The sequence below is a fragment of the Lasioglossum baleicum genome, chromosome 20 (genome assembly GCF_051020765.1).
Source record: "Lasioglossum baleicum chromosome 20, iyLasBale1, whole genome shotgun sequence".
Lineage (NCBI taxonomy): Eukaryota > Metazoa > Arthropoda > Insecta > Hymenoptera > Halictidae > Lasioglossum > Lasioglossum baleicum.
The window spans coordinates 3,928,398-3,954,868 of record NC_134948.1 but is presented as its reverse complement, the minus strand read 5'-3'; the positions used below and the strand labels follow the sequence as shown (position 1 = coordinate 3,954,868).

Genomic DNA, 26,471 nt, shown 5'->3' with positions numbered 1-26,471 from the left:
CCGGTGTTTCGAGTGTGTACCAGTCCGGCGATCCTCCGCCATCTTGTGGACAGTGAAATTATTCCGTGAAGTGTGTAAAATGTCGCGAAAGCTTCGAACTTTCTAGGCAAATGAGTTAGTAATGATATTTAAAGATGTGAGAATGTTTGAATTTGTCATTGTTAATAATAATCATTTGTAAAAGGGTTGTTGTATCCAGGAGCGTTCTATTCGGACAGGTGTCCGTCGGATAGGAGTAGGTGTGCTCTGAAGCCCACTTTTTCGATTAGGTGTCTTAGCTTGACTACATACAGTATGTCCTTTTTATAAAAAGGAAATATGTGGTTGAAATAACTGATTAACGAACAAATTGCATGAACATTTAAATCACTGCTCACAAATATTTATCTGTCGTTAATCTACAAATTTCCATAAAAATCCAAATCTGACATTTTCCGAAGGGGTGGTTTTTTGTAAATTCTGCAAGTGGCACAATTTTCGTCCAAAAAAATCGACCGAGGTCTCAAAATGACCGTCAAACTATCCACTACAACCCCTACTAATTCTCATCAAAATTGAACTCCGACTTTTGTCATGCCAGCAATTTTTTTACAACTGCTCTTCGTTGCTCGAATTTTTATAAATGCTCTCGACAGTAAAAATCTTCCAAATTCTGTCAGTGGCGCAATTTTCATCTAAAAAAGTTGTCCAAGGTCTTAAAACAATCGTCAACTCGTCGACTATAACCTCTGCCGAGTTTCATTAAAATTGAAATCCGACTTTTTTCACGAAAGCAATTTTCGTGCGCGTACTTTCGGTGACGGGATCGTGTAGAATGGTCTCGGTGGCAGAGTTTTCGCTCGAAAAACCTGTCCGAGGGCTCGAAATGGCCGGCAGACGATCGGCTATCGTTTCGCAACGGAGTGTTTCGTGGTTCACGAGAAACTCTCGCGATGGTTTTCGAAGGGAAAAGCGGCCGGTCGCGCGTCGCGTCCCTCGCGAAAGGGAGGGAATATTTGCGCCGGCGTTCCTCGCCGCCCATAATTGCCAATTTGCAAGTATAATAAACGGCCGTCGGTTTCTGTTTTCATTTATTAACCGCGAAATGCCTCCGCTTATTAGCGCAACGATGCATTCGAAGCCAGCTCGCTCGTTTCTTCGCGATAAACATTCTTTTCGCCGGCGAAAACGCTCGAGCTCCGCCGGACGACTCCGTTTTCGAGCGTCCGCTGACTTTCCAGTAGAATTCCGTCGATCTTTTACGAATTCTACGTCGAATTTTACGGTCCTCTATTTCACTTTTCTCGAATCAATTGGCGATACAAACCATTTTCAATTTTTTTACAAACATTGTGATCATTTTACGATCCTTTCGATCGAGTCGACTGCCTTCATAATTTTTTTCCGGAGAAAACTATACTAGCTACAATAACGAATGTTTACGGAGATGATTCCAGTATAAATTCAGTATACAACCATATTTTTCAAGTCCATTTTCATTACCTTTTCTCATCGTTACAGAACGAACACTGAACCCCTCCAGACTCGAGAGGTACCATCGACGAAATCGCCATAGCAACCGCAAAAATGCACAAACCCTGAATACAAAAATCGTGTCGTATACTCCATCTCTGGCAGAAAAAGTCTCAAAAAGTTTCATACGCCTACTCGGCTCAGTTTTCACAGAAAAAAATCACGAAAGCGGCCCGAAGTTCGTCCAATCGGTCTCGCACCGGCGGTCATATCGCTAGAAAGCAAATATTACCTTAAATCCAAGAGCGCAGAAACAATTACGAGCGATATTAAACTCGGCGTTGTTGTCCGAATGTCTAATTTCGAAATCCTTGAATAACATTAATTTCGCCGTGGCGAGATTCGCATCGCGTCGCTCGGATCTCTCGAATCTGTAGCCAGTGGAAAGCCTCTTCGTGACAGAACAGATTATTAACGCACAACTAGACTGCGTGTCTTTGTGCACTTACGGCACGCGCAACAGAACCTCGCAAACTCGCCGCGAGCACGTACTACAATCGAAACGGAGAGTATTTCCATTCAATTTTTAACGCCGAAAGAATTCGATCGTCGTTACCGCGCTTTCGATCGAATTCCTCGCTTCTACACTTTTACCGAGCCGGCGAATGCGTCGATCGCTAGATCTCTGCTGTTTCGTGATCGAAGTCGATCAATCAATTCGCTGAAGGTTCATTGAACCCACTAAAATAAAATAGAAATTTATTTTCATTGATCCGCAGTCTACGAGATAAATTATTTAAATCGTTAAAAATATCCTTCAAGCTCACAGAGAACTATAAACGCGCTATGTTCATTCTAAAACAAATAAACGAAGCAGACGAGAAACACTAAAATACTAAAACTTCGAGAATAAATCAACACCTGCCTCGATCGTTAAAAATTAATTCCGCAAAAAATCGGCGAGGTATTCACACAAAATAAAATACAAAATTAAAGAGAGAGAGAATCGTCATACTATTATAAAAATCAAGAAGATCGACGTACTTCGCCGAGCTTAGTGAAAATAATTAGACAAACTGGCAAAGGATCGGAACAGACGTGGGAACAAAATAAAACGAACCGAAGCGAGAGGACAAGATAATAAAATGGAGGGGTGGATCGGGGGGCCGGGTCCTCGCGATAAATAATCGAATATAAGTGTCCCTGGATCTACTAAAGTAGCCTGAGGATAGCGAGTCTGCTCCGAAAGAGTCCACAGCTCGATTTTCTTTTTCGTTTCCGTCGGAATCGTAAAGTTTGACGCTCCTCCGCGTTAGGTCCTCCTCCGGTTGGTTCCTCTTTTAGCTTTGAGAGGTCTAGAAGGGTATCGTGTTTCCCCCTCGTGCCCGTGGTGTGTTGTGGAAGCTCGATCGGCCTCGATCCGACGGCGGGGATCGAGCAGGATCTCGAGTGAACACGATCGATCTACGCGCGCGATCGAGCGCGTGCCACTTTCTCAGTTTTCGGAGGCTGTTGTCGATGGAAAACGCGTGCGACCGTGGCGATTGCCGATCGAAACTCGATCGGATCACTGTGGATCGCTGCCGTCGGCCACCACCGACGGCGACGGCGCGCTGGATCGATCTGCAGATCGTGTAGATCTCGCGCCTTTTCGCTTATCTTGCTGAATTCGCTACTCCCCGACGAACGGAGACGTTTAACAATTCCAAAAAAAAAGAACTGTTACAGGTATCGTTCTGAAACTTTTTGGGCTTGTTCCTCTGTGCTTTGAGACTACGCCGTAATTTTTTCAAGTGAAAATATTCACTCGTTTCGATGTTACAGTCAAATGAGCGAAGATGGTTTTTTATCTTGAATAAAATAGAATTTTGGAGTTCGAATGTCTCCCAGGAGTTCAAAAAATTTTCTTTGCGACTGAAATAAACTCGAATTTGTAGCCCGGAGTCTCCTCTTTGTAACAAGTCCAAGCACGTTGACGTGCGATTTTTTCTTTTCGTTTTATAGTTGTTTGTTGTCCGAGAAGTACCGCTTGTTCTAAGAGAATAATGATTGTTGCGGGAATTTTAGCGGACAGAACGGCGAATTACGTTGTTTTACGAAACCATAATCGGTTGATTAATGTTTCGTCGAAGCGAGCAGTTCGAAGTTCGAACCCTCGAAAAATTCCCCGGCCGCTGCGCTTATCGCGAGATTCTTATCGGCGAGTCCCGAGCAACAATGCTATTTTATTGAATCGCGTTACGGGACGCGACGTAACGACTCTTATCGACTCCTATCGACGTCTGCCGCTTCCACCCGGACAAATTTCCGCGGCCACATTTTTTCTGAAACCTGCTTGCTCAGGATTCGCCTGAATCATCCTGCGCATCGGGAAAATTCGAAACATTACTTTGTACAGTCAAGTATTTTCTTCTTATTGTTAGCGTTCTTCTTCTTCTTCTTCTCTGCTTTTCATTGAAACTCTAAGAACTTGTACGTAGAATCATGAAGAGCCACGTAAAATTATGTAGTTGAAGTTTTCAACAAGTTTCTTTGCATGAATTAATCGTGCGTTGGAAAAAAGGGAATATTTTTGGGGACGCTCGAAATTTTCGCGAGCCCAGGACCGGTTACGTGATCCGCTCGAAAAATTCCCTCCATCGAGGCGAGCCGTTCGATCACGTATCGCTGTTACTAATCTTATCGACGTTCGATAATCGATTGTTGTCGGAGAGCGGCGCGATGCACGTGCGCCACCGAAAATCACCGCCGACTCGTGGCACGCGAGATTAACTTTGTCAACAGCCTTCGAATCTCGATCAAAGTTCGCGAGTGGTTCGATTCTAGCTCGAAGATTATACAAAAAAACCTGTAAATTCAATCACTCAAACTATTTTCCATCCGGAATATATTCGACATTTCGCGCAATTCACACAGAGCCACCGAACATCGTCCACAGCAGCCGCCATTTCGAGAGTTTTCGTTCAACAAAAATACCACTTCACAGCCAGAGAATCGACGAATCTCATGAAAAAAATTTCGTGTCGCTATCTCTCTCCTTTCCGAGGGAAAAAATTCTCAAAATTTTCGTATTTCTCGAACCTCGATAATCTCGCAATTGTTTATTTGTTCATTCATTTATTGATGCATCGTGAAATTTTTCACCTAAAAAAAATGCTGTTCTATTGCCGCAGAATCGACGAATCTCATGAAACAAATTTCGTGTCGATATTTTTCTCCGTTCCTCGGCAAAAATTCTCAAAATTTTTAGATTTCTCGAACCTCGATAATCTCACAATTGTTTACTTATTCATTCATTTGTTGAAGCATAGTGAAATTTTTCACCTAAAAAATACAGTCCTCTAGCCGAAGAATCGACAAATCTCGTGAAAAAATTTCATGTCGCTATCTCTCTCCTTTCCGTGGCAAAAAATTCTCAAAATTTTCGTATTTCTCGAACCTCGATAATTTCACAATTGTTTATTCGTTCACTCATTTATTGAAGCATAGTGAAATTTTTCATCTAAAAAAAATACAGTCCACTAGCCGAAGAATCGACGAATCTCATGAAACAAATTTCGTGTCGATATTTTTCTCCTTTCCATGGCAAAAAATTCTCAAAATTTTCGTATTTCTCGAACCTCGACAATTTCACAATTGTTGATTTGTTCACTCAATTATTGAAGCATAGTGAAATTTTTCATCTAAAAAAGAATACAGTCGACTAGCAGAAGAATCGACGAATCTCATAAAACAAATTTCGTGTCGACATTTTTCTCCTTTCCATGGCAAAAAATTCTCAAAATTTTCGTATTTCTCGAACCTCGATAATTTCACAATTGTTCACTCATTCACTCATTTATTGAAGTGTGGTGAAATTTTTCACCTGAAGAAAAATATTGACCTCTAGCCGAAGAATCGACGAATCGCCTGCGAAAAGACTCGTGTTGCTATCTTTTTCCATTCCCCGGAAAAAAATTCGCAAAGAAGACTCTCGACTGGGAAAGATGTTTCGAGGTCGTTATTTATTTACTGTTTGGAAGATCTCGCGTGTATCTGACGGATCGATGATCCCGAACGGATCGAGATCTGTCCGTGGTCGTTCTATCTCGAATTCTGGAAGCAAATCGTTCCCGTGTTCGATTAGTATCGCAGATCGATCGCGACAATGTCGTAGGTTGTTCAACGCGGATTTCCAACGGGCTTGGCGGCGGCGTCCGGCTCGCGTAACCTTCGAAAATCGTCCGATAGTTTTCGGTTATCGGCTCGAACGGTCTTATCTCGATCGCCGGACTCGTCCAGGCCCACCTCACGGTTCCGAGGAGTGATCGGTCGAAAATATCGGGCGAGCTAATCTCGAGAGTGCTCTCGACCACGATTCACATCACTCGTTTTCCTGTGACGCGCTCACGGAATCGATCGGATGGCCTCGAACGTCTTCGGAATCGTGGAAAACACTTCCAACAATTCTCCGAAAGCATTTTCTATTTAAAAAAATGTTCAGTATTCTCAGACAATCTTTCTGAAAGCATTGGTTGACACTTGCCCCCTCTTTATAACTCAGGAACGAAATATTATTTCAGAATGAGACAAATTCCAGTCGAATCTGCGTGAAAAGAATCATCAGCTTTTGGTTACCGTCGCAGGACTCCTTCTAGATGGAACTGCACTGCCCAATAACATTTTGGCACGATAAAAAACGCTAAAAGTGCAGGAGACTCGTATAAACAATGTGAGAAATAAATTATAATATATATGGTTATATAGAAAGCTTGATTTTTCTGTGATTTCCTGGCACAAATTGCAACTCGATAGCTGCTCTTGTTCGAAAGTTATAGTCCTCGATGTATATTCGTAAATTCGGACTCTTTGACCCCCTCTCTTTTTTAATTTAGTGGAGCTATCGAAAAATTACTTCGTGGACTCAATGCCGGGCTACTAATGTGGAATATTTCAAAAGAATTGGGCGTGGTCATTAAAATCTTTGCTTTGATTTAACCGGATCAATGTTGACCCCGTGTCAAAGAAAATCTACAAATTGAAGATTCGAATCTATGGGGCTCGATCATGTAAAATTCGAATCGAGTCGAATTGAATTCGATCGGATCGATGATCGAACATCGAGGAGAAGAAATCGCGGCGAAATGTGAAAGAGCGATATTCGCTGGTGTTAATCTTATCGGTTTCTCGTGTGTATCTTATCTGATCTTGTTTTCGAGTATTTTATTTGCCCGGGACACACAATTTTGGAAACGGAACGTCCGCAGGTATGCTTCGTGGACGCTCATGGGGAGATTACTCGTGGCGTGTCCGATTCGTTTCGAATCGCGACTGTTTTTCCGAGCACAAAATATTTTCGGTGGCGCGTACAAGATTTCCCAATCGAATTTTCTTCCTCTCAAAAATTACGTTCGTCTAGTTGAGGTTTCGTTCGAAGCCGTCTACAACGAACACCATTCCACCTAACACGGTATAAAAATTCACACACACTACTGAATCATTCCTGAACATACTGCATAAAAAGATTTTTCATCCTCCGTCATCCGATCTCTCGGTAAAAAATTCCTAAAGTCATCCTATTTTTCGAATCTGAACAGAAATCGACCAGACAAAAGGCTTTGCTCAGAAATCGTTATTAATTATGGCAACAGGGTAATTATGGCAAGAATTTGGAACGTATAAATATTTCGCCTACGTCGATCGAATTGGTGGGCGATCGGTTCTGGAAGCGTTGGCCTAATCGCGGCGTAGATAAGGGCACTCGGTCCTTTTCCCGCGGGATCGGGGCAGCGCGAGGATTGGCCGATCGCGAGATTAGGGTCCCCGGTTATTCGGTTGCGTCATCGATGACCTTGACGAGGATGGTGGCGAGGTGAGGCGAGGCTCGCGGGGGCCGTAGCGATTGATAAATCGTTTCTGGAGGCACTTGATCGTCGAGTGGGTTGGCCGATGATCAGTGTTTCACGCACTAAAGCGCAGATCAGGACCCAATTAACCGAGATCTCGGCGGCTGATCGATTATCATCGGCGATCGTGCCGGGTAAGTGACTCGAGAGCGTCGAACGGTTCGCGCGCGACCCGGCCCCCGGTTTCCGGGTCCATTTTATCGTGTCCGATCCGTTCAAACCGATCGATCTTCCTTCCGCGAGCGATTTTGTCCGGGATCGGTAACGCCGCGATCGGCGAAGAAATCGGCGCCGATCGATCCGCCAGTTTCTTCGGTTTCCCGCGGTGTGCTGTTTCGCGTTCGGCTTGCGCAATCGACCCGCGACAAACCGACAGTGCTAATTAACGGACCTGGCTGCGTGCAGACTGTGGGAACACGAATTTCCTATGAAAAACCGGTGCCGACGAGACGCCAGCGATGATGTGACAGTGTCGAGATCCCCCTAAAGCGAAAGACGCCGACTAGGCGGCGGAATCGAGTCTCCGACGACGCTCGTGGTTATCTAATCTGAAGGAAATCGTCTCCGCGGTGACTAATTAACGATTTTCGCTGTGTTTTCGTCGGTTCAACAAATTTCCGGGAATTTTTTTCCGGAAAAGTGACACTCGGGATTGCAAAGTTTTTGCTTGGAGGTGTTCGTACGGTTCTTTTCGAGTAGAGATACATTTTCTCTGGTTTGCAAGATGGCGGTGCTAGGGTTGGATCGATGAACGCGTATTTTTGTGTGCCGAGATTGTTGTGGAAAATCGTTTACTCGTCGGAAAAGCTAACGAAAGAAATTTTACCGGAGTGGTTAGCGTGTGTTTTTTAGAGAATCTGGACTGTGAATTTCATGTAGATCTTTTGTTTCAGAAGGAGTAGGTGGACATTTTTGCGTCGCCAGCCAAGCCTGGCCCTATGATCACTCGGATCGTGCTCGCGAGGACCACGCTTCCGTCAGAGAGGCGTTTTTGGCACCGTTCCTAATCTCCTCCCCCGCGTTTCCCGGATATCCCTCCGATCCCCTAATCTCCTCCGTAGTTGTCCGTCGAACGACCCCCTCTGAGAGCATCCCCCTCGTATCACGAACGGAGGAGGCGGGGGTGGAGGAGGAGGAGGAGGAGGTGGAGGAGGTGGAGGAAGGGTCGGGCGCTACAGAGGAGGGTTCTGGACAAGGATGGACATGAGCAGCGAGTCAAGCGCGGCTAGGTGGTACGAGCCACCTAGATCCACCCTGGAGCCGCCCTCGGGAGGCGCTGGAGTCGGCGGAGTCGTCGGCAACCCCACCGACTACAGGGGATACTACCCTCACGCTGGACCCACCGCGCATCACCCAGCTGCCGCGGCTGCCGCACACTATGCTCATAGTAAGTCCGTTTTCTTTTATTTCCGCAAATTTAGTTCATTCTACATTGTTCAGTGTAAAACGATCCTTGAAAAGGGACTTTTCCTTCCTTCTAGGACATTTGATATTGTAGAACAAGGGGGAAAGATCGTACACGAAGTCCTGAGCGCTCATTTTAAAGAGGAGTCTTCAAGCTTGAAGTACGCGGTACTTTCAACTCGGTAGAAAATTTTTCGAACCCTGCGGAAACGTTTAAACACGGAAAAATGGAAAAAATCACCGTTTTCTATATTTCCTTTGTTCCCGAGGCTGAAAAATTTTTTCTGAAAAAATCACTGAGAGATACTGAAAGCACACACTTCACGCTTTAAAATGAGCCTCGGCAGATCCGCCTACGATTTTTCTTCATGAAGTTACAGCAGGTTGAATTCTGACAATAGTTCACCCGAGACGATCGCGTGATTCTCGGTGTACTGTGAGGCCCAAGAAAGATTATCGGACCCACGAAAACATTGTAGAGCCTAGAAAACCCATGTAGGGTCTATTGTCGCTCCAGTAGAAATACTTTGGGGCCTGAGAAAAGTTGTGGAGATGACGGAAAAATTGTGGGACTTATAATATCGCGGGGCCCGAAAGGAAACTGTGCGGAGTTCGCGGCAGTGGTCGCAGTAGTCGCAGTCTAATTTCGCCTGGTCTGCTTGTCGACGGAGCGTGAAAAAAAGGTAGCATCTAGCGGGGCATGTTGGCGGAGAGGGGCGGGAGGTGGGGGGGGGGGAGTGGTAGACCGAGAGAAGGAATAAGGGCCCGGATTCAGCACGGAAAGGGGGCCAAAAAGTGCACGGGCAGCCACACGAAACTCGATACACAGCCGGTCGGGATCTCGAGGCGGCTCGGGAACGCGATATCCCTGATTCTCGCCGACGCGCATGGATCATACTCGGCCCTCTGTTAACTCGTGCTGCGAAACCGAAAAAACTAGCCGGTGCCCCTAATCGGAATCAAATCTCTATCTGTCGCTGGAGCCGCTCCAAACGTACTCTCCGCGACTTCTTTACGACTTCTACCTCCTTCCTCTTCTGTCTCCCCCCCGCCGCCACCCTCCTCGCCCGTTGTAACCGCGTCCACGGTTCTTTCTCGGCCGGTCCCATGGAATTTTTTCCGTCGGTCTGTTCGTGCACGGTTTCTTCTGCGGAGAGAAACTTCTCCGCTATCCGGCCGGTGGATAGAGAGATCTCGTTTCGAGTCCGCCGAGAGAGGGTCCGAGAGCGGTTCGCCAGGTTCTCCCGTAGCGATGTTTCTGTCCGCGAGTGATCGATCGTCGAGAGCGCGACGCGTATCGGGGTGGCGGAGTTCACCAGCCGGCCAGAAAGAAAGAAAGAAAAAAAAACAAACAAGACAGGCGGACGCCCGATGAGCGCGCGGGGATGCATAATACACAAGGTGGTTGTTGCGCAGACAGGAAGGAAGCGCAGCGGACCGCGAAGCAGCCCGCGGGGCCCTCGCGGAGCTGCATGCGTAATTGCGGGCCACGGGAGGCCGACGCTTTCGTGGGTTCGCTTGCCCTCTCCCCGAACCCCTTTCGACGTCCCATCGTTTTCATGAAAATTTGAAACGCTCTTCTCTCGCAGCTACCCGCCCCATCGGGGTTGCCATTCTAAAACCAGTTGCGCCAGCTTGTTCCACGGGAAAAACTGAGTCGAAAATGTACGAGGTAGCTCCCTCGTGCGACGCTTCGTTCGCTGGAAAATCGATGCTGAACGCTCGCTCCGCGCCAAGTAGAAACGGCATGCAGTGATCAGACAGCTTCTGAAGTTCGAATCTGAATTTTTTCGGTACGGGCAGAGGTTTACGGGGTATTTTTTATGGGAAATTCTAACACACTTTCGTGCCTATGTTCACCATTCTTAGAGTACGATAGCGCTTTTAGAGCACCCGGTATGTAGAATAGAAAGAAGTATGCAAAATACCTGTGAAACGTACCTGAACCGTTTGGGCTGAAACTGTCCACGTTGGTAGTCCTACTGATCCTGCATTGAATCCGCCAAATAATTTTTCGATAGCTCTTCTAGGTTGAGATAGGGAGGGGGTCAAAGTTCGAATTTCGCAAAATCTATCGAGCGCTATAACTTTCGAACTGGAGCAGGTATCAACTTGCAATTTGGGCCAGAAAATCACAAAAAAATCAAGCTTTTTAACCATATATGCAATTATTTATTTCTCGCAATTTTTACGGACGTCTCCCGCGTTTTTATTCTTTTTATCGCGTGAAAATGCTATTGAGCAGTACTGTTCCGACCAGAAAGCGTTGTCCAGCACTAACTAAAAACTCATGATGAGCAGCTTTTTCGCCGCTGTATCGAATGGCGCAGGTCAAATTTCGATAGAACATTTTGCCCCGTACCGATAGCACGATTAATATCGTGACAGCGCATCTCCGAGGGTTCGAACCGCTATGAACGGTCACAATCGATTACTTTTTGATCGAGGGATCACTCGATCAAAGATTTCGCAGTGCCGGGAGGTCGCGCGGCTTATTTTTTCCGGGCGGTCGCGCGCTCTTTCCATTTTCCGTTCGATCCAGCCTCCCGTTCCAGTTTCTCCGCGCAAGATAACAACCCCGTCCGTTCTATTTCCGCTTGGAACGCGGCCGTTCCTCCCTGTCGGCCTCGAGGTCGGTGCACCGGTCCCTCGTCTTCAACCCCCGAGTCTCTGCGCTCCCCTCCGAGCCTCTCTTTCCCTCTTTCGCGACGGAGAAGAGGGTCCGAGGCTCTGGGCGCGCACGGGTCGTGCAAAACGCGCGACCGCCGCCATCTTGCGCAAATGCACACGCCAACCGAAGGCGGAGCCTCTAGCCGCCGGTTCTCTCTCCGACTCTCTCTCTCTCTCTCTGTGTCTCTCTTTCTTGTTCGACCACCCCCTCCACCCCCGCGGCGGAGAGTGACTCGCGCGCGCGGCAGATGCGACTCGCGATGCAGCCTCGCACCGCGCGATCAATCTTACTCCTCGTTGCTGCTCCCGCTCGCCGCGGTTGCCGGTACCATTCTTCTGCCTCACCCCCTCCGGTGAAGGGTACCGGGTAGCCCCCGCTCGGTGTCACGATTCGACGGGCCCCCCTACGGACACTCTCGATCTTCTTGTTTCGAAACTAGTCGCGAACCTTTCGATCATACTGTCCGGCGCCGGGTTCAACAATCCGCCTCGTTAAACCGGAGAAAACCGACTCGAAAAATACGCGCAACCCTCTAACGACGCTCGCTCTCCTTTCTGATTCACTTTTTAATTCAACGATAGTTTTGTTGGACAATGTCTTGCGAGAATTCACACGTCCTCTGGACGATTTTGCGCCGAGAGTAAATAAATTTTATTTTTAAGTGGCAGGGTCCACATTCAATGTAAAATTTGAGGACCCATTTGAGGACCCATTTGAGGATTTCTGCAAATATTTAGAATCTACACAAAAATTCTGGTGCTCGCTGAAAAATTGTTTCAACCAGCACAAACATACACCTGTGTAAACAGACTTAACCCCTTGCCCTACGATTTATTTTACGGTTTTAGTGATTAGAACTTTTTTGTAGTTCGTAATTTCCTAAAAAAGTAGAAAATTTTTACATGTTCTCCACTAACTGTACATTAACAGAACCAAAATAGAATTTCATTGTGGTTTAAACCAAATGAATAGCATACATATTTATTACACTCTGTTCGGAATCTTCATCACGAGTCTGAAACGATATTGTAGGGCAAACGTAGAAAATATGCAGTTGAGCTAGCCCCATAATACTTAGAGTCATGTCAGGCCTCACTAAGAAGTATTAGATCAAATCTGTAGGTGTCTGGGACCTACAGAAAAATTATGGTGCTCGCAGAGAAATTGTTTCAATCAGCACAAACATGTACCTACGTCAAACAGACTTGAACGTAGAAAATCAGTAGCAAAGCCAGTCCCACAATACTTAGAGCCATGTCGAGTCACACTAAGAAGTATTAGATGAAACCATTAGGTGTCTGGGACCTACAGAAAATTTCTGGTGCAGCAGAAAAATTCTGATGCTCGCAGAGAAATAGTTTCAACCTGCACAAACATGCACCAACGCCAAACAGACTTGAACCTAGAAAATCAGTAGCAAAGCCAGTCCCACAATACTTAGAGCCATGCTGAGCCACACTAAGAAGCATTAGATGAAACCATTAGGTGTCTGGGACCTACAGAAAATTTCTGGTGCAGCAGAAAAATTCTGATGCTCGCAGAGAAATAGTTTCAACCTGCACAAACATGCACCTACGCCAAACAGACTTGAACCTAGAAAATCAGTAGCAAAGCCAGTCCCACAATACTTAGAGCCATGTCGAGCCACACTAAGAAGTATTAGATGAAACCATTAGGTGTCTGGGACCTACAGAAAATTTCCGGTGCAGCAGAAAAATTCTGATGCTCGCAGAGAAATAGTTTCAACCTGCACAAACATGCACCTACGCCAAACAGACTTGAACCTAGAAAATCAGTAGCAAAGCCAGTCCCACAATACTTAGAGCCATGCCGAGCCACACTAAGAAGCATTAGATGAAACCATTAGGTGTCTGGGACCTACAGAAAATTTCCGGTGCAGCAGAAAAATTCTGATGCTCGCAGAGAAATAGTTTCAACCTGCACAAACATGCACCTACGCCAAACAGACTTGAACCTAGAAAATCAGTAGCAAAGCCAGTCCCACAATACTTAGAGCCATGTCGAGCCACACTAAGAAGTATTAGATGAAACCATTAGGTGTCTGGGACCTACAGAAAATTTCCGGTGCAGCAGAAAAATTCTGATGCTCGCAGAGAAATAGTTTCAACCTGCACAAACATGCACCTACGCCAAACAGACTTGAACCTAGAAAATCAGTAGCAAAGCCAGTCCCACAATACTTAGCGTCATGTCGAGCCACACTAAGAAGTATTAGATGAAACCATTAGGTGTCTGGGACCTACAGAAAATTTCTGGTGCAGCAGAAAAATTCTGATGCTCGCAGAGAAATAGTTTCAACCTGCACAAACATGCACCTACGCCAAACAGACTTGAACCTAGAAAATCAGTAGCAAAGCCAGTCCCACAATACTTAGAGCCATGTCGAGCCACACTAAGAAGTATTAGGTCAAACCTACAAGTGTCTGGGCCCTACAGAAAAATTCTGGTGAAGCAGAAAAATTCTGGTGCTCGCAGAGAAATTGTTTCAACCAGCACAAACAAGCAACTACATACCCAAACAGACTTGAACCTAGATAATCGGTAGCTAAGCCAGTCCCAGAATACTTGGAGCTACGTCAGGCAATACTAACGAGTATCATATCAAACCTAGAAGTGTCTGGGACCTCCAGTAAATTTCTGGAAAAAATATTCGGTTTCACGGCAAACGTTGAAACGGATGCAAAGACGGTTAAATTCGTTCTGATAAATGAAACGAGGATCGACTCCCTCTGTGCCCTGAATAACAACGACCGGCAGAAGACAGCCGGGGGCAGCTGTCGGATGAAATAAGAAGACGGGAAAGTCGATCAAGCCCGGGAGAAGTACACTAGAGGGGTGAAATTGCATGTTATTACGGCGCGGCTTGGCTAGTGGCGGCCTCGGCAAATGAGACGTTATTTTCTCCTGGAATTTCGTGTACGCCGTGAATCTGATTACCGCTGAGCTCTGAAACCGGCCCGCGTTTTGTTCGTTTTCCATCGTAATTCGAGGATTTACGACGTGCGACCGGCCCGAGCCGTTCCCACGAAAATCACTACCCTTAATTTTTACGCGTCTTTAATGATCGGAGATAAGTGCAGCGGCGAAATTTCGTGGCGCGAGAACCCCGGCACGATCGACAGCAATTGCTCCCTGAAGAATCGGTAATACTTCACCCGGCCACCGATCTTGTCTCCCGGAAAAAAAGAAAGATGTTCGACATTTTGTCCGCAATTTTGTTAATTCTGTTCGGCAACGGCTCGTTTCGGCGGAATAAAATTTAACAGGGAGATCACTGCAACATGGCGGACACGACCGATCGATCATCGGTAGGATCTCGTGATTGGACGCGCGACCCGTAGAAAACGCGGTTAGAAACGTTCGGCCGCATAGCAATCGCGGCGACGACTCGCGCATTATTCACGCCGATTTCCTTTTTCGCCGCGCGATTTTCTCCGAGCCTCGCCGTGAATGAAACACCGTCGCTATTCTGCGCGATCTTTTCCCTGAATGAAAGCGATCGCGGCGCCGTCGGAAAATCATTCGCGATAGTATTCATTTTCAAACTGGAATTGCTCGTTTGAAACAATATTTAAAATTATTTTTAGTACAATCAGATGCACACAAATAATAAAAACATTTTTATAGAGGGGAGGGAGCACGAATTGAGGGGTACAGCTACCCTCTCAATTCTTTAAAATTAAAACATTTTTATCAGAGGGGAGGGAGCAGGAATTGAGGGGAACAGTTACCCTCTCAATTATTATAATTATTTTTAATGGAATCAGACACACACAAATAATAAAAACATTTATTGATTAAAGGGGAGGAAGCACATACAAATAATAAAAGCATTTTTATTAGAGGGGAGGGAGCAGGAATTGAGGGGAACAAGTTACCCTCTCGATTGTTTAAAATTATTTTAGTACAATCAGACAAATACAAATTTTGAAAAGATATATTGATTGAATGGGAGGAAGCACACATACAAATAATAAAAACATTTTTATTAGAGGGGAGGGAGCAGGAATTGAGGGGAACAGTTACCCTCTCAATTATTATAATTATTTTTAATGGAATCAGACACACACAAATAATAAAAACATTTATTGATTAAAGGGGAGGAAGCACATACAAATAATAAAAGCATTTTTATTAGAGGGGAGGGAGCAGGAATTGAGGGGAACAAGTTACCCTCTCGATTGTTTAAAATTATTTTAGTACAATCAGACAAATACAGATTATGAAAAGATATATTGATTGAATGGGAGGAAGCACACATACAAATAATAAAAACATTTTTATTAGAGGGGAGGGAGCACGAATTGAGGGGAACAGTTACCCTCTCAATTATTATAATTATTTTTAATGGAATCAGACACACACAAATAATAAAAACATTTATTGATTAAAGGGGAGGAAGCACATACATATAATAAAAGCATTTTTATTAGAGGGGAGGGAGCAGGAATTGAGGGGAACAAGTTACCCTCTCGATTGTTTAAAATTATTTTAGTACAATCAGACAAATACAAATTTTGAAAAGATATATTGATTGAATGGGAGGAAGCACATACAAATAATAAAAGCATTTTTATTAGAGGGGAGGGAGCACGAATTGAGGGGAACAGTTTCTGAAATGCATGTCTTCTGAACTTGTCTTCTGAAGACGAGAAGTCTTAATCTTCTCTGGCCGTATCTCGTAACGAACGGTCAGAATTTTGATTTTGCATAAAGATTGACGGTCTAGTCATCGCGTAAAAGGGTTCGCGGCGTGAAAAAGGTTTTGAGAAAGCGTCTGAATGGTTCTGGGGCAGAAGGGTGCGAGAAATCGGATTAATCGGCTACATTTCCATCTTCGTCAGGCTCGTCTCTTTTTCCGATTGCATCTGTGCTGGTCTCTGTCTGTCCGTCTCAGGGTTGGGCTCGTCCTTTGAAAGGCGTCGGGGGCCGGCGCTCTTTGAATCCTTTCGAGCCTTTGAACTCGTTCGCGACGCCTCTGCACAAAAGCGGCGCGAAGTCAGCGACGCTCGGGGCGACTAATTATTTGAAGTAGCCGCGCTTTGATGTCGAATGCTGACCAAACCCGGAGATACCGCGATACGGCACACACGTGTCGCTCGTGCATGCTAGCACGGTCGCGAGCGAGCGCGCGCGCGCAGTTCCCATTCACCGGAATAAATCGAGGCGTCGCGAGATAAAATTTCGGTCGCCTGAATGGAAGATTCAGAGCGTCGCGACGCCATTCCATCAGCCTAACCCCTACCACTGTATCTAGAGAGCTGGTCAAACCAGGTCTTTTCCCTGCTTCTTTCCAATTAGCTTCAATATTCATTAAAACATCGCACCTTGTATTTAAACTGACCACCTTTTTTTACTGGCACTACTGTTTCACATTTGGAATATTTTTGTTTCGAGATGGACCACGATTTTGGATCGGAAAAATTTGTGGTTGTAGATCGAAGTGTGCTCTAAAATATGAGACGAGTTTCAGGGGAATCCATCGAGTCGTTGTTACGCAAAAAATTCTCAAACTTTGACATACCATTAAAATCCTGAAGAAGGAGCTCCGCGCTTCATGCTGACTAAAAAATGGTTTCCCGACAAAAGATCGCCCGGCAAAAATTATTTTCCATAAATACAGCTCTTGTTTAAAGTACGTGAAAAATTTCAAAGAGTTCCATCACGCCGGTTCGCAGAAAAAAATTCCGAAAGTTCGCCTTATCGCAGCAGCCCTCCAGAGCGATTTAAAAAAGGAAACGAGCGACAGCCACTTCGCACTCCATACTCAGTAAAAAGTTCTTCTTGGAGGGACATTTATCATTCTGGATCTCGGTGGTCCTCCTTCTCTCGCAAGGTTTCCTCTATTTCGTCGTTTTTCTCTGGAACTTTTTCGCTCGTTTCTCTTCTCCGGTAGCTGGCGAGCTCCCGGCGTCGTTATCTCCGCGATATTACTGAAATTGTTTCCCTGAAAGTCGCGGGGAGGGGGTAGAAAGATGGTCCGAAGGTAAATTCACGGTTCCCCTACCCGGGGAGGTTGGGATCCATCGCGGAAGCTCGCCGAAAAATTGGAAACCCGGCCAAAGGAGCAATCGCGATCTATAAATCGCGGTGCGTATGATCGCGCGGCGACTGTAAATTTCGTCGGGGAAGTTGGCAAACGCGGTGATGTCGCGGCGACGGAAAAGGGGCGAAAAAATGCAGAAAAACTCGCGGGACGGGCTGCTGATTAAGGCTTACCGGCGAGGAGCTCCTTAGGCGTCGACCCCCAAGGCGCTCGTTTCGAAACGGGTCGCATGCGAATATGGCGCCGCGCTTTTCCAAGACTTTTGCACCTTCATTTTTGCCTCCCGGCCACTTCTCGGACCCTGCTCCCCGCCACCACTGTTGGCTCGACCTGAAAAAATAAACAGCTCCGACGCTTTTCCCGAGAACAGCTCGCTTCTGGCTTCTGCGATTCAAATTTGCCTCCTTTTCTGGCAGTGAGGACTTTTCCTATGTATTTAAAACATGTATTTCTTCTGTGACCTTCAGTTTATTTTATTATATTCCATGGAAGCTTTCGACAATTTTGAAAATGATGAAAAAATGTCGTACAGAATGTTTTCAGGTCTCATTTCAAAGGGGAGACTCTAAGCTTGATGTACACATTGGTTTGAGTTCGGGAAAAAATTTTTTGAGTTCTGCAGATCTGTTCGAATTTGGACAAATTGACAAAATTATCATTTTCACTGTATTGTTCTTTCCCGAGGCTGAAAATTTTTTATAAGAAAACGATCTAGTGGAATCGAAAGCGGAGACTTCGCCCTTTAAAATGAGCATAGTTACGACCACCTACGATTTTTTTTCTCGAAGTTACAATAGTTTGAATATCGACAAATTTTTGCCAAGGGTCTAGTGACCCCATGTTATTATACAATACCGACGGCACACTTTTCACTAAAATTACCATAAAATGGTAAGAAAAAATCGTAGAGCAATTTTATTGGTCTCGATGTAAAGCTGAAATCGCGCTCTTCAAATTGGCGTTAGTTTCGCTCGCGAGAAAAATTTTTTCAGATCCGCAGAGCAGTTTGAATTTGGAAAAGTGTCTAAAAAAAGTCGATTTTTACATTTCTGCGTGGTTCTTGATGAGAAGTCGTCGTCGAGAAAAATCATCTGGGGTGTGTTAAAGTACAGACTTCACCCTTTAAAATGAGCCTAGGTTCATCACTGTACGATTTTTCTTCTCGGAGTTACAGCAGTATTGGAACGATGTTGTGCCGGCGATAGCGCATCAGTAGATCGCGCCGCGATCTACATAAATCGGTCACTCGATCGCGACAGCTACGCCCACGCGCAGAAATCGCTCGATCCAATAAGCTGTGCACCGTGCATTCCGCGCGTTCATACGATAATTGACTCGTCGCGTCGGTTGAACGTCTCGCGAGAGATCGAGTACGAGATATCTGCTTCGATACGCGAGATTCGATTCGATTCGACTCTATTGCGAGTGGCTCATCTCGAAAAATTCATTCGATCCTCAAATTTTCAATTCGATCATATTTGATCATATTTCTTCGATCATTCTTTAATTTTATTATTTTTTGAACTAGTTGCAAAAATTCATTTTCACAGGGTTGAATAGTATTCTTCGATAAAGAAATGAATTTCTTTAAATATTTTATTTCTGAAGTAAGTTGTTCCGGCGGACATTTCGATAGCGTTAGCTTGATAATTTTTGGTTGCGTTGCGTTCGGCGTCGCATCGTTGCAGCGAACGCCGCGGATCCAATTACAGGCGGGGCATCGTTGCATTCGATTAATTGCGTGACGCTGCAGCTGCTCGTCTCTGTCCGCGATATTCCCTCTCTCCTCTCTTCGGTTGATATTACGTTTCATGCTCCTAAATTTAGACGGCTTTCCACGACGACGTTCCTCTTCCACTCGGTTAGTATACTCGCCGCCAGAGAAGAATGGCAGCCGCGATTATTTTCACGCTGATACTATCCTCCATCGCTGATCTGTCCATCCCTTCTTCTGTGCCTGGTGTCATTCAATCATCGACGTTGCATCTATCATTTATACCTCTATCTTTTGTTACCTCTACATAGTTAAGTATTCATTATTTATTTAAACAATTCCACACACACACACAAACACATGCGACGTATAATTCTTGAACAATTGTCTTCCGTTATTATTATCGATTATTGTACACGGCTAAACTCTTTTTAATGGAACCTCGAATAGCAACAGCAATTTTCATTGCGAAGTAACAAATCACCCTGAACAACGTCGTCTAATAGTTTCATTTAAGATTGCAATGTAAAAGAAAATGTCTACGCTTTCTGTTGGTGCAGCACAATTATTGAAAATCCAATTAATAGGCTATCGGTAGGTGAAGTGTTAAAAATGTGACATCAGAAGCTTGTTGCTGACGGCACAGCAGTATACCGAGACAAAGAACATTTTGCAACAATTTAAAAAAAAATTGTAATACCGTATCAACGCGCCAATATTTTCGAAACTACTCTCCTTACCCCGATAATGTCCCCACCACGGTGTACATACAGTCCCGAGTAAAATCGGAGCGTATGCAGTCGCAGAAATCGCGTCACGGGGAAATACGTATCGCGTCTCGGCTCGGAGAGAGTTAATGCTGGTAATTCGGCGAAGTCTTTGCTCGTGGGTGGGGTTTCGACAAAACACTGGCTCGTTATCAGCGTATGCCGGCGAGGCGGAGCCCTCCCCGTGTGGGGGGTGGGGGAGAAGAACCGACTCGATATATCGATTCGACGGTATGTACTCCTCTTTCTCTCTCTTTCTTTCTCTCTGAAGTCTCTCTCCTCGGAAGGAAACGGAGAGAAGCGAGCGAGCGATATCGAGGCCGCGAATTAACCAAGAGAGGAGGCGGGGCCCCGACGGAATTCGGGCTCTCTCTCGCGCGCGCGAGCGCACCCGATCGAAAGGTGAAAGATTCATGCGCGCCGTCTGCGCACATACATGGGCGAGGGGATATGGGACGGGGGGGAGGAGGAGCAGCGAGGAGGAGAATCGAGGTGGGGGGACCAGACGAGAGAAGAGAGACCAATAATAGCGCGCGCCTCCAGCCACCGGGGCGCCCCTCGCACTTAATTAAGATGTCTCCCGCAATTAGGTGGTTTTACGGTCGGCATAAAAGCCGATCATTCCGCGCACGCACGAATCAGGTTCCCCGTTTCTGCGATCGACGGAGTCCATGTTCGTACCCGGGTCTTCTACTACCCGGTATAACGCGTATACCGGTTTCTAAGTCGTCTAAGGCGAGGATCATTACGCCTCGATGGCCGATTTTCTTCGTAGCCCTGGAAATGGACAGGTCTCAATTTCCTTTCAGGCAATATTTTCTATTTAGGTTTTCGAATTTGCTGATGGAACCTATACTGAGGGGTGCACAAAAAACTTGATCCAGTCATTGCGAAACGATCCTGAGAAAAACTTACACCCCTAAAGTTTTGCAAATTTCAAGAAAATCCTTCAATCTTCAAGAATGTTCCCCAGTATGATCCTCCGTATGCAATGATGTGAAAGTAGAGGCTTGAAGCTTCGAAATGAACTAACCCTTCCAGTTAGACTGCCATACCTCCTCCCCAGCAAAAGTCACAACAGCTCGAAGTCGAGCAATGAGCTGACCAATTCTCGAAAACTGTCTCCCGTTGTTGGGGATATCGATGTTGACGGTTGTTTGTCTGTGTTTGCAGCAAGGATGTCGAGCAGCGGCGTGACGAGCGGCCCGGTGAGCCAGGTGTGTCGGCCGCACTTCCACAGTTCCGTGCTGCACCCGTGGCTAGCGGGCAGCGGCGCGGACACGTCGAAAACCCCTTGGGGTTTCCCGACCTCGACGGGTTCAGGCGGCGGTGGCGTCGGTGACGACAAGCCTCAGAGTCCACTGGGCTCGTCCCTCCCACCGAGCACGGGTAGCCTATCGAGCCACGGCGGCGCGGGGGCGGGTCACCACCTGTTCTCGTTCCCGCCGACCCCTCCGAAGGACGCGACACCGGACAGCATCACGGCCAGCACGACCTCCGCGACGAACAACAACAACAACAACAGCAGCGCCACGAACAACAACAACAACACGAACAACAGCAGCAATCCGTTGTCGGGATTGGGGGGTGGGGCGAGCAGTGAATACCAAGCGGCGGTTGCGCACGCGGCGGTGATGGGCGCGTTCATGCACCACCAGGACGCGTTGGGAGCGTCGGGGGCCAGTTCGTGCGACGTGAAGCCGAGCGTGATGCTGGGCCACCACCACGGGGCGCCCTCACCTCCCCACCAACAGCACAACGGGACCAGCGGCGCGGGGAACGCCGGGAACGGGGGAAGTGGGGGCTCCGGGAGCGGCCAGGTGAAACAACGAGAAGGTAATAACCAATCGGGAAACCAACAGGCGACGGCCGCGCAACAACAGCAGCAACAACAGCAACAACAGCAACAGCAACAACAACAGCAACAGGAGTATCAGGGAAACGGCGTGGCGGCCGGTGGCGGGGGTGGCGGGGGAGCGAGCTCGCCATCGTGCAGAGACAATTACGCCAGCCACCACGCCGGGTCCCAGTACGACCCGGCGACCAGCGCGTATAACATGTACCAGCACCTGCAGTATCCTAATACCACCCACCACCACCACCACCACCATCATCACGCCGCATCCTCGTCGTCTTCTTCGTCTTCGTCCCACAACCCGCACAACGGGACCGCCGCGGTCACCTCGGGGCTGTTCGGCGGCCACCACGCCGCCGGAGCTGGGGCCGCGGCGGCTGGGAACGCGACCGGCGTGGCAACCGGCGTAAACGTCGACTCGAAGTTGTTGGTCGGTCACGCGCACCCTAACACGCCCGGCTCGCCGGCATCCGCGCACCAGCAGCAACAGCAAAAGCCCAGGAACAAGTCGAGGACGTCCGCCGGTAAGCGGCACCCGCCTACCAATCTCTCACTCTCTTTCTCTTTCTCTCTCTCTCTCTCTATCGGATCTGTTTACCCTATCAACCCGTTTCTCCTGGATATTTTTTTCTTTGTCCCCCGGGACGATCAAGTGGGGCCTTACTATTTTTATGCTTTGGCTTTGAGTTTGTTTCGTTTCCTCGTTGGTTTTCTCAGCTGTTTGGTCTGGTTTGGAATCGTGTTGCGGTCGGTTCGACGGTGTTTCAAAGGGTTCGAACGTTTTTTTTCTTTCGGGGTTGCTTTCTCGGTTTGATTCGGAGTGGCGGGGTTGCGGGAGAATCAGTTGTTACGAAGTATATTTCTGGGAATCCATGTTGGAATATTTTCATTGTGGTAACTTCCGAAGACGCGTTAATGATACACACTCGTTACAGCGCAGCACTTTTATCGTGCGAGAGACACCCGTGCAGTCGATTTCCGGTTCTCGATGGTGAGAACGTTTACTATCTCATTACAGCTCCGTCGATCTGAAGAAACGGGGACGGATAATCGCTTGAGAAAGGAATCGAAGAAAGGGGCACTTTGCATTCTAAGAATTTCCTCGTTCCCCCCTGGCTTCCTCGGTTCTTCACCGTCTCGCGAATCGGAACACGACTGCACCCTCGTCTTGCAACACGATGTGTTTTCCTTTTTTCTTACCGTTTCGAATTTTTCCGTTTGATCCTCATTTATTGCACTTTATTCGTTTACGTTTCTCGTTTCGCTTTTCTTTCTTTCTCTCTTTCCGTTGGTTTCGACGACTCGAGTCTCGACGATGGCCTTGCGCTCCTCGAACTACTATCACTTGCAGAAACAACTCTGAAATATCTTTGCTGAATGTCAGAATCAGTCCTGAAAAATTATAGACATTATTGCGTTAATGAACAATTTATATAAACACCATTTTTACTGTATTTTCTACGGTACAAGAAATTATGCATAGTCTTATCAATCAAGAGGATCTCAAGGAACACCGTAATGCAGGCACATGAGCTCTTGGCTCCAGGAGCCACCTAGATTGCCCGCAGGGGCCATTTATGCGTTGCTCCCAATGGCACTTGAGTCAGAATAGAGACAGAGAATCGTTTTCTCTTTCTCCACTCAAAGTGTACTGAGGGGCGTGGCATAAACCAATTGCCCCTGAGGGCAAACTACTGCTCCAAGGGGCAAATTTTGCTCCGGTGCTCGCAGAGACTCCAGTCGAGGGTGTTTCATCCCCAGACTTTCTGTTTTCGATCCACTCCCGAGCTTTTGGTGGCGGTCGTCTTTCGCTTACAGTTCTCGTTGATCGGAACGTTGAAGAACACACTTGTCACACTTATGTTTTCTCGTTACTTTACCTCGAGATCTCGAGAGCTGTGTGTTTACGAGAGGGAGAAACACACCGATCGTGTATTTTTGTATTTTTGCCTCACCGATGTGTTTTTTGAGTGGCACCCGCGAGACGTACAGCGTAAACAGCACCACACCTCGTTCGTTATCAATTTTTTTTTCGACGATCAGCGTCGATCTACCGGGTGACCAGAACGTTACACGATCGATCGCAGAATCGTTCCCTCGATTTTTTTTTTTCACGGAAAATCGTTCTACGGACTCGGTTCAGTAATGTTCTGGATCACTCTGTACACCATTTGTACATCTTTATCTATCTGTCTCTAGATCTGTTCGTGTCTTTATACATACACAGGTGTGACACACGTCTACGCAAGCGCGATGCAGCACACACGTATTTTTGTTCTCGATGTGGTGTGGCTACATGCTGCCGTTTTTTGGTTTTGTCACAGCAAATCTCCCTCTCGAGAATGAGTCTGCGGACCACGATTTTTGCGTGTCCGATCGAACGGTTCGAATTTACTGTTCGACCAGTCGGCGACCGGTACTTCTCTTTTTATTTTTCTACGGAAATTCTTGTCTGTTTCCCGAAAAACGAAACTTGACCAGAGATTTTTATTTTGCAACTTTTCGAGCATCTGTAACTTCTACAATTTTCGAGATATTTGAAGAATTATCAGACGTACATTTCCCTGAAGGATCGTAGAAAATTACTACGTACAAGAAAAGAATGTAAAAAATTGTCGGAGTTTCATTTTTCGGGAAACAGACAAGGTGCGATCGCGAGTCACTGGTTGCAAACGTCACAGGGGCTGCGCCTCGCGTCGATCGTCGCGAATCGATGGCACAGAGGTGGGGAAAAAGGCGAAGAAAAGTGTAGTAGGAGGACTGGGAATGAAACGTGCCGGTTGAAAAATGCCGGATACGTTGATTGCGGTAATAATGGCCGGTCTGCGGCGGGGACGGCGTGGTAAAAATCCTAATTCCGGGAACAATGGCCCGACTTCGCGGCGTGGAAGTCCGCTAATTAAATCGACTTACGACACACACGCTCGCCGAGCGGCACCGGCAGCCTCGATCACGGCGAAGCCAGACGATTCCGTGGATGTCAGCCTGTTTATGGCTGCCTGTTTATGGTTTTCCGCGAAACGGACGCTATTTCCCCGCAATCGATCACCCTCCGATCGATCCTGCCTCGCCTCGTGTCTGGAAATTCGTCCGGAATACACGGAAAAACACGCTGTCGATTTTCGACGATATTCTAGAATCGTTCCACAACGTGACGGTCACCGGCGACCGTCAAGAAATCCCGCGATTTCTTCAGAAAAATTGATCTATCGACGCTTCTTTTGATGTAGATATTTCTCGGGAATTTTGCTAGTGATGGTCACCGGCGACCGTCAAGAAATCTCTCGATTTCTTTGTAAAAATTGATCTACCAACATTTCTTTTGATGTAGATAGATATTTCTCGGGAATTTTGCGAGTGACGGTCACCGGCGACCGTCAAGAAATCTCTCGATTTCTTTGTAAAAATTGATCTACCAACATTTCTTTTGATGTAGATAGATATTTCTCGGGAATTTTGCGAGTGACGATCACCGGCGACCGTCAAGAAATCCCGCGATTTCTTCAGAAAAATTGATCTATCGACGCTTCTTTTGATGTAGATATTTCTCGGGAATTTTGCGAGTGACCGTCACCGGTGACCATCGGGTAATCTTGCGGTGTGTTAAAAGTCCTTTCCATGTAGACACTTTTCCGTCGAGGAACAAATGCCGTGTGTGTTTTGCGCCAGTGATTCGCGTGAATCGAAAATTGCGATGAGAATTTGTTCGTTTCCCGTGGATCTTTGATTTCTCCCGCGACCGTTTCGGCCACGTCGATCGCGTTCGACCAAAATCGCATCTCGATCCTGTGCAGGGAGCTTGTGCAGTCTATAAAGGCATCTTTTCCAGTAAAATGGCCGCCGCTCGGTGGCGCAGAGATTCCGAGGAGGATGCAGCTCGATGGACGAATATCCGAGAGAGACGCGGAATTTCACGGCTCGTGAAATATCAAAAATGAAAGAAAAAAGATAACATACACATCCTTCCATCTCCCGTTCCCGATCCGGCAAAAAAATTTTCAGACCTAACAGCTTGTCGGATGTTTTTCGAGCGAGAGGAGAAAAAGGTCTGAAAATTTCGACTCGTTATCCTGTTTGGTGGAGGGTAGACTAACGATACGCCAGGTCTTCTCATCTCTCCTTTCCATTCTCTCTCTCTCTGTCTTTTTCTACATATATATCTCTCTCTCTGGCTCCGGTCTTCTTTCTGTCTGAGAAAAATTGGTCCCCGCTATTAACAAGCCGCTATCGGACGATCGTGTTCGATCCACGAGTCGTTCGAACGCCCACGGTCCTAAAGAGAGACTCTGCTTTTGCTCTGGTAATCGCTTGGTATGGTATGTCTGCAATTGCATGCGAGTTCCATCACCGAATTTCGTCGATGTCTACCGTTTCTCGCGTTCGGGCACGCTCGCTCTGCAATTTCTCAAACTTCACCGCGACTCCCACGTTCGACTTCGAGCTGTCTCAACGAGCCTCCACTGTGAGATTGAACTCGAAAAAATATTTGACACGTGTCTTTCTTTTCTCATCGCGAAATCCTCACGCCGAACAGAAAAGTTCCAGCGACACTTTCTTATTTTTCATCTGGACAATATTCGATCATTTTTTTCGGAGTTATTACTCAATCGATTTCGATGAAACTTGGCAGATATCTGGTCCATATATTGGTACGCC

The 26,471-nt window shown here is 46.6% G+C and overlaps 1 protein-coding gene across 3 annotated transcripts in view; it reads left to right on the top strand.

Moving 5' to 3' along the window:
- Window positions 1-26,471, top strand: part of LOC143218983 (uncharacterized) — an 87,606-nt gene that overhangs the window by 4,727 nt on the left and 56,408 nt on the right. For 2 of the 3 annotated variants that reach the window (XM_076444684.1, XM_076444682.1), the window contains exons 2-3: window positions 8,231-8,724; window positions 21,134-22,339. In XM_076444684.1, coding sequence (XP_076300799.1) covers window positions 8,535-8,724; window positions 21,134-22,339 — 1,396 coding nt within the window. In that variant the 5' untranslated portion in view covers window positions 8,231-8,534. The remainder of the gene's footprint in view (window positions 1-8,230; window positions 8,725-21,133; window positions 22,340-26,471) is intronic. The other variant, XM_076444683.1, reaches the window with a different exon arrangement.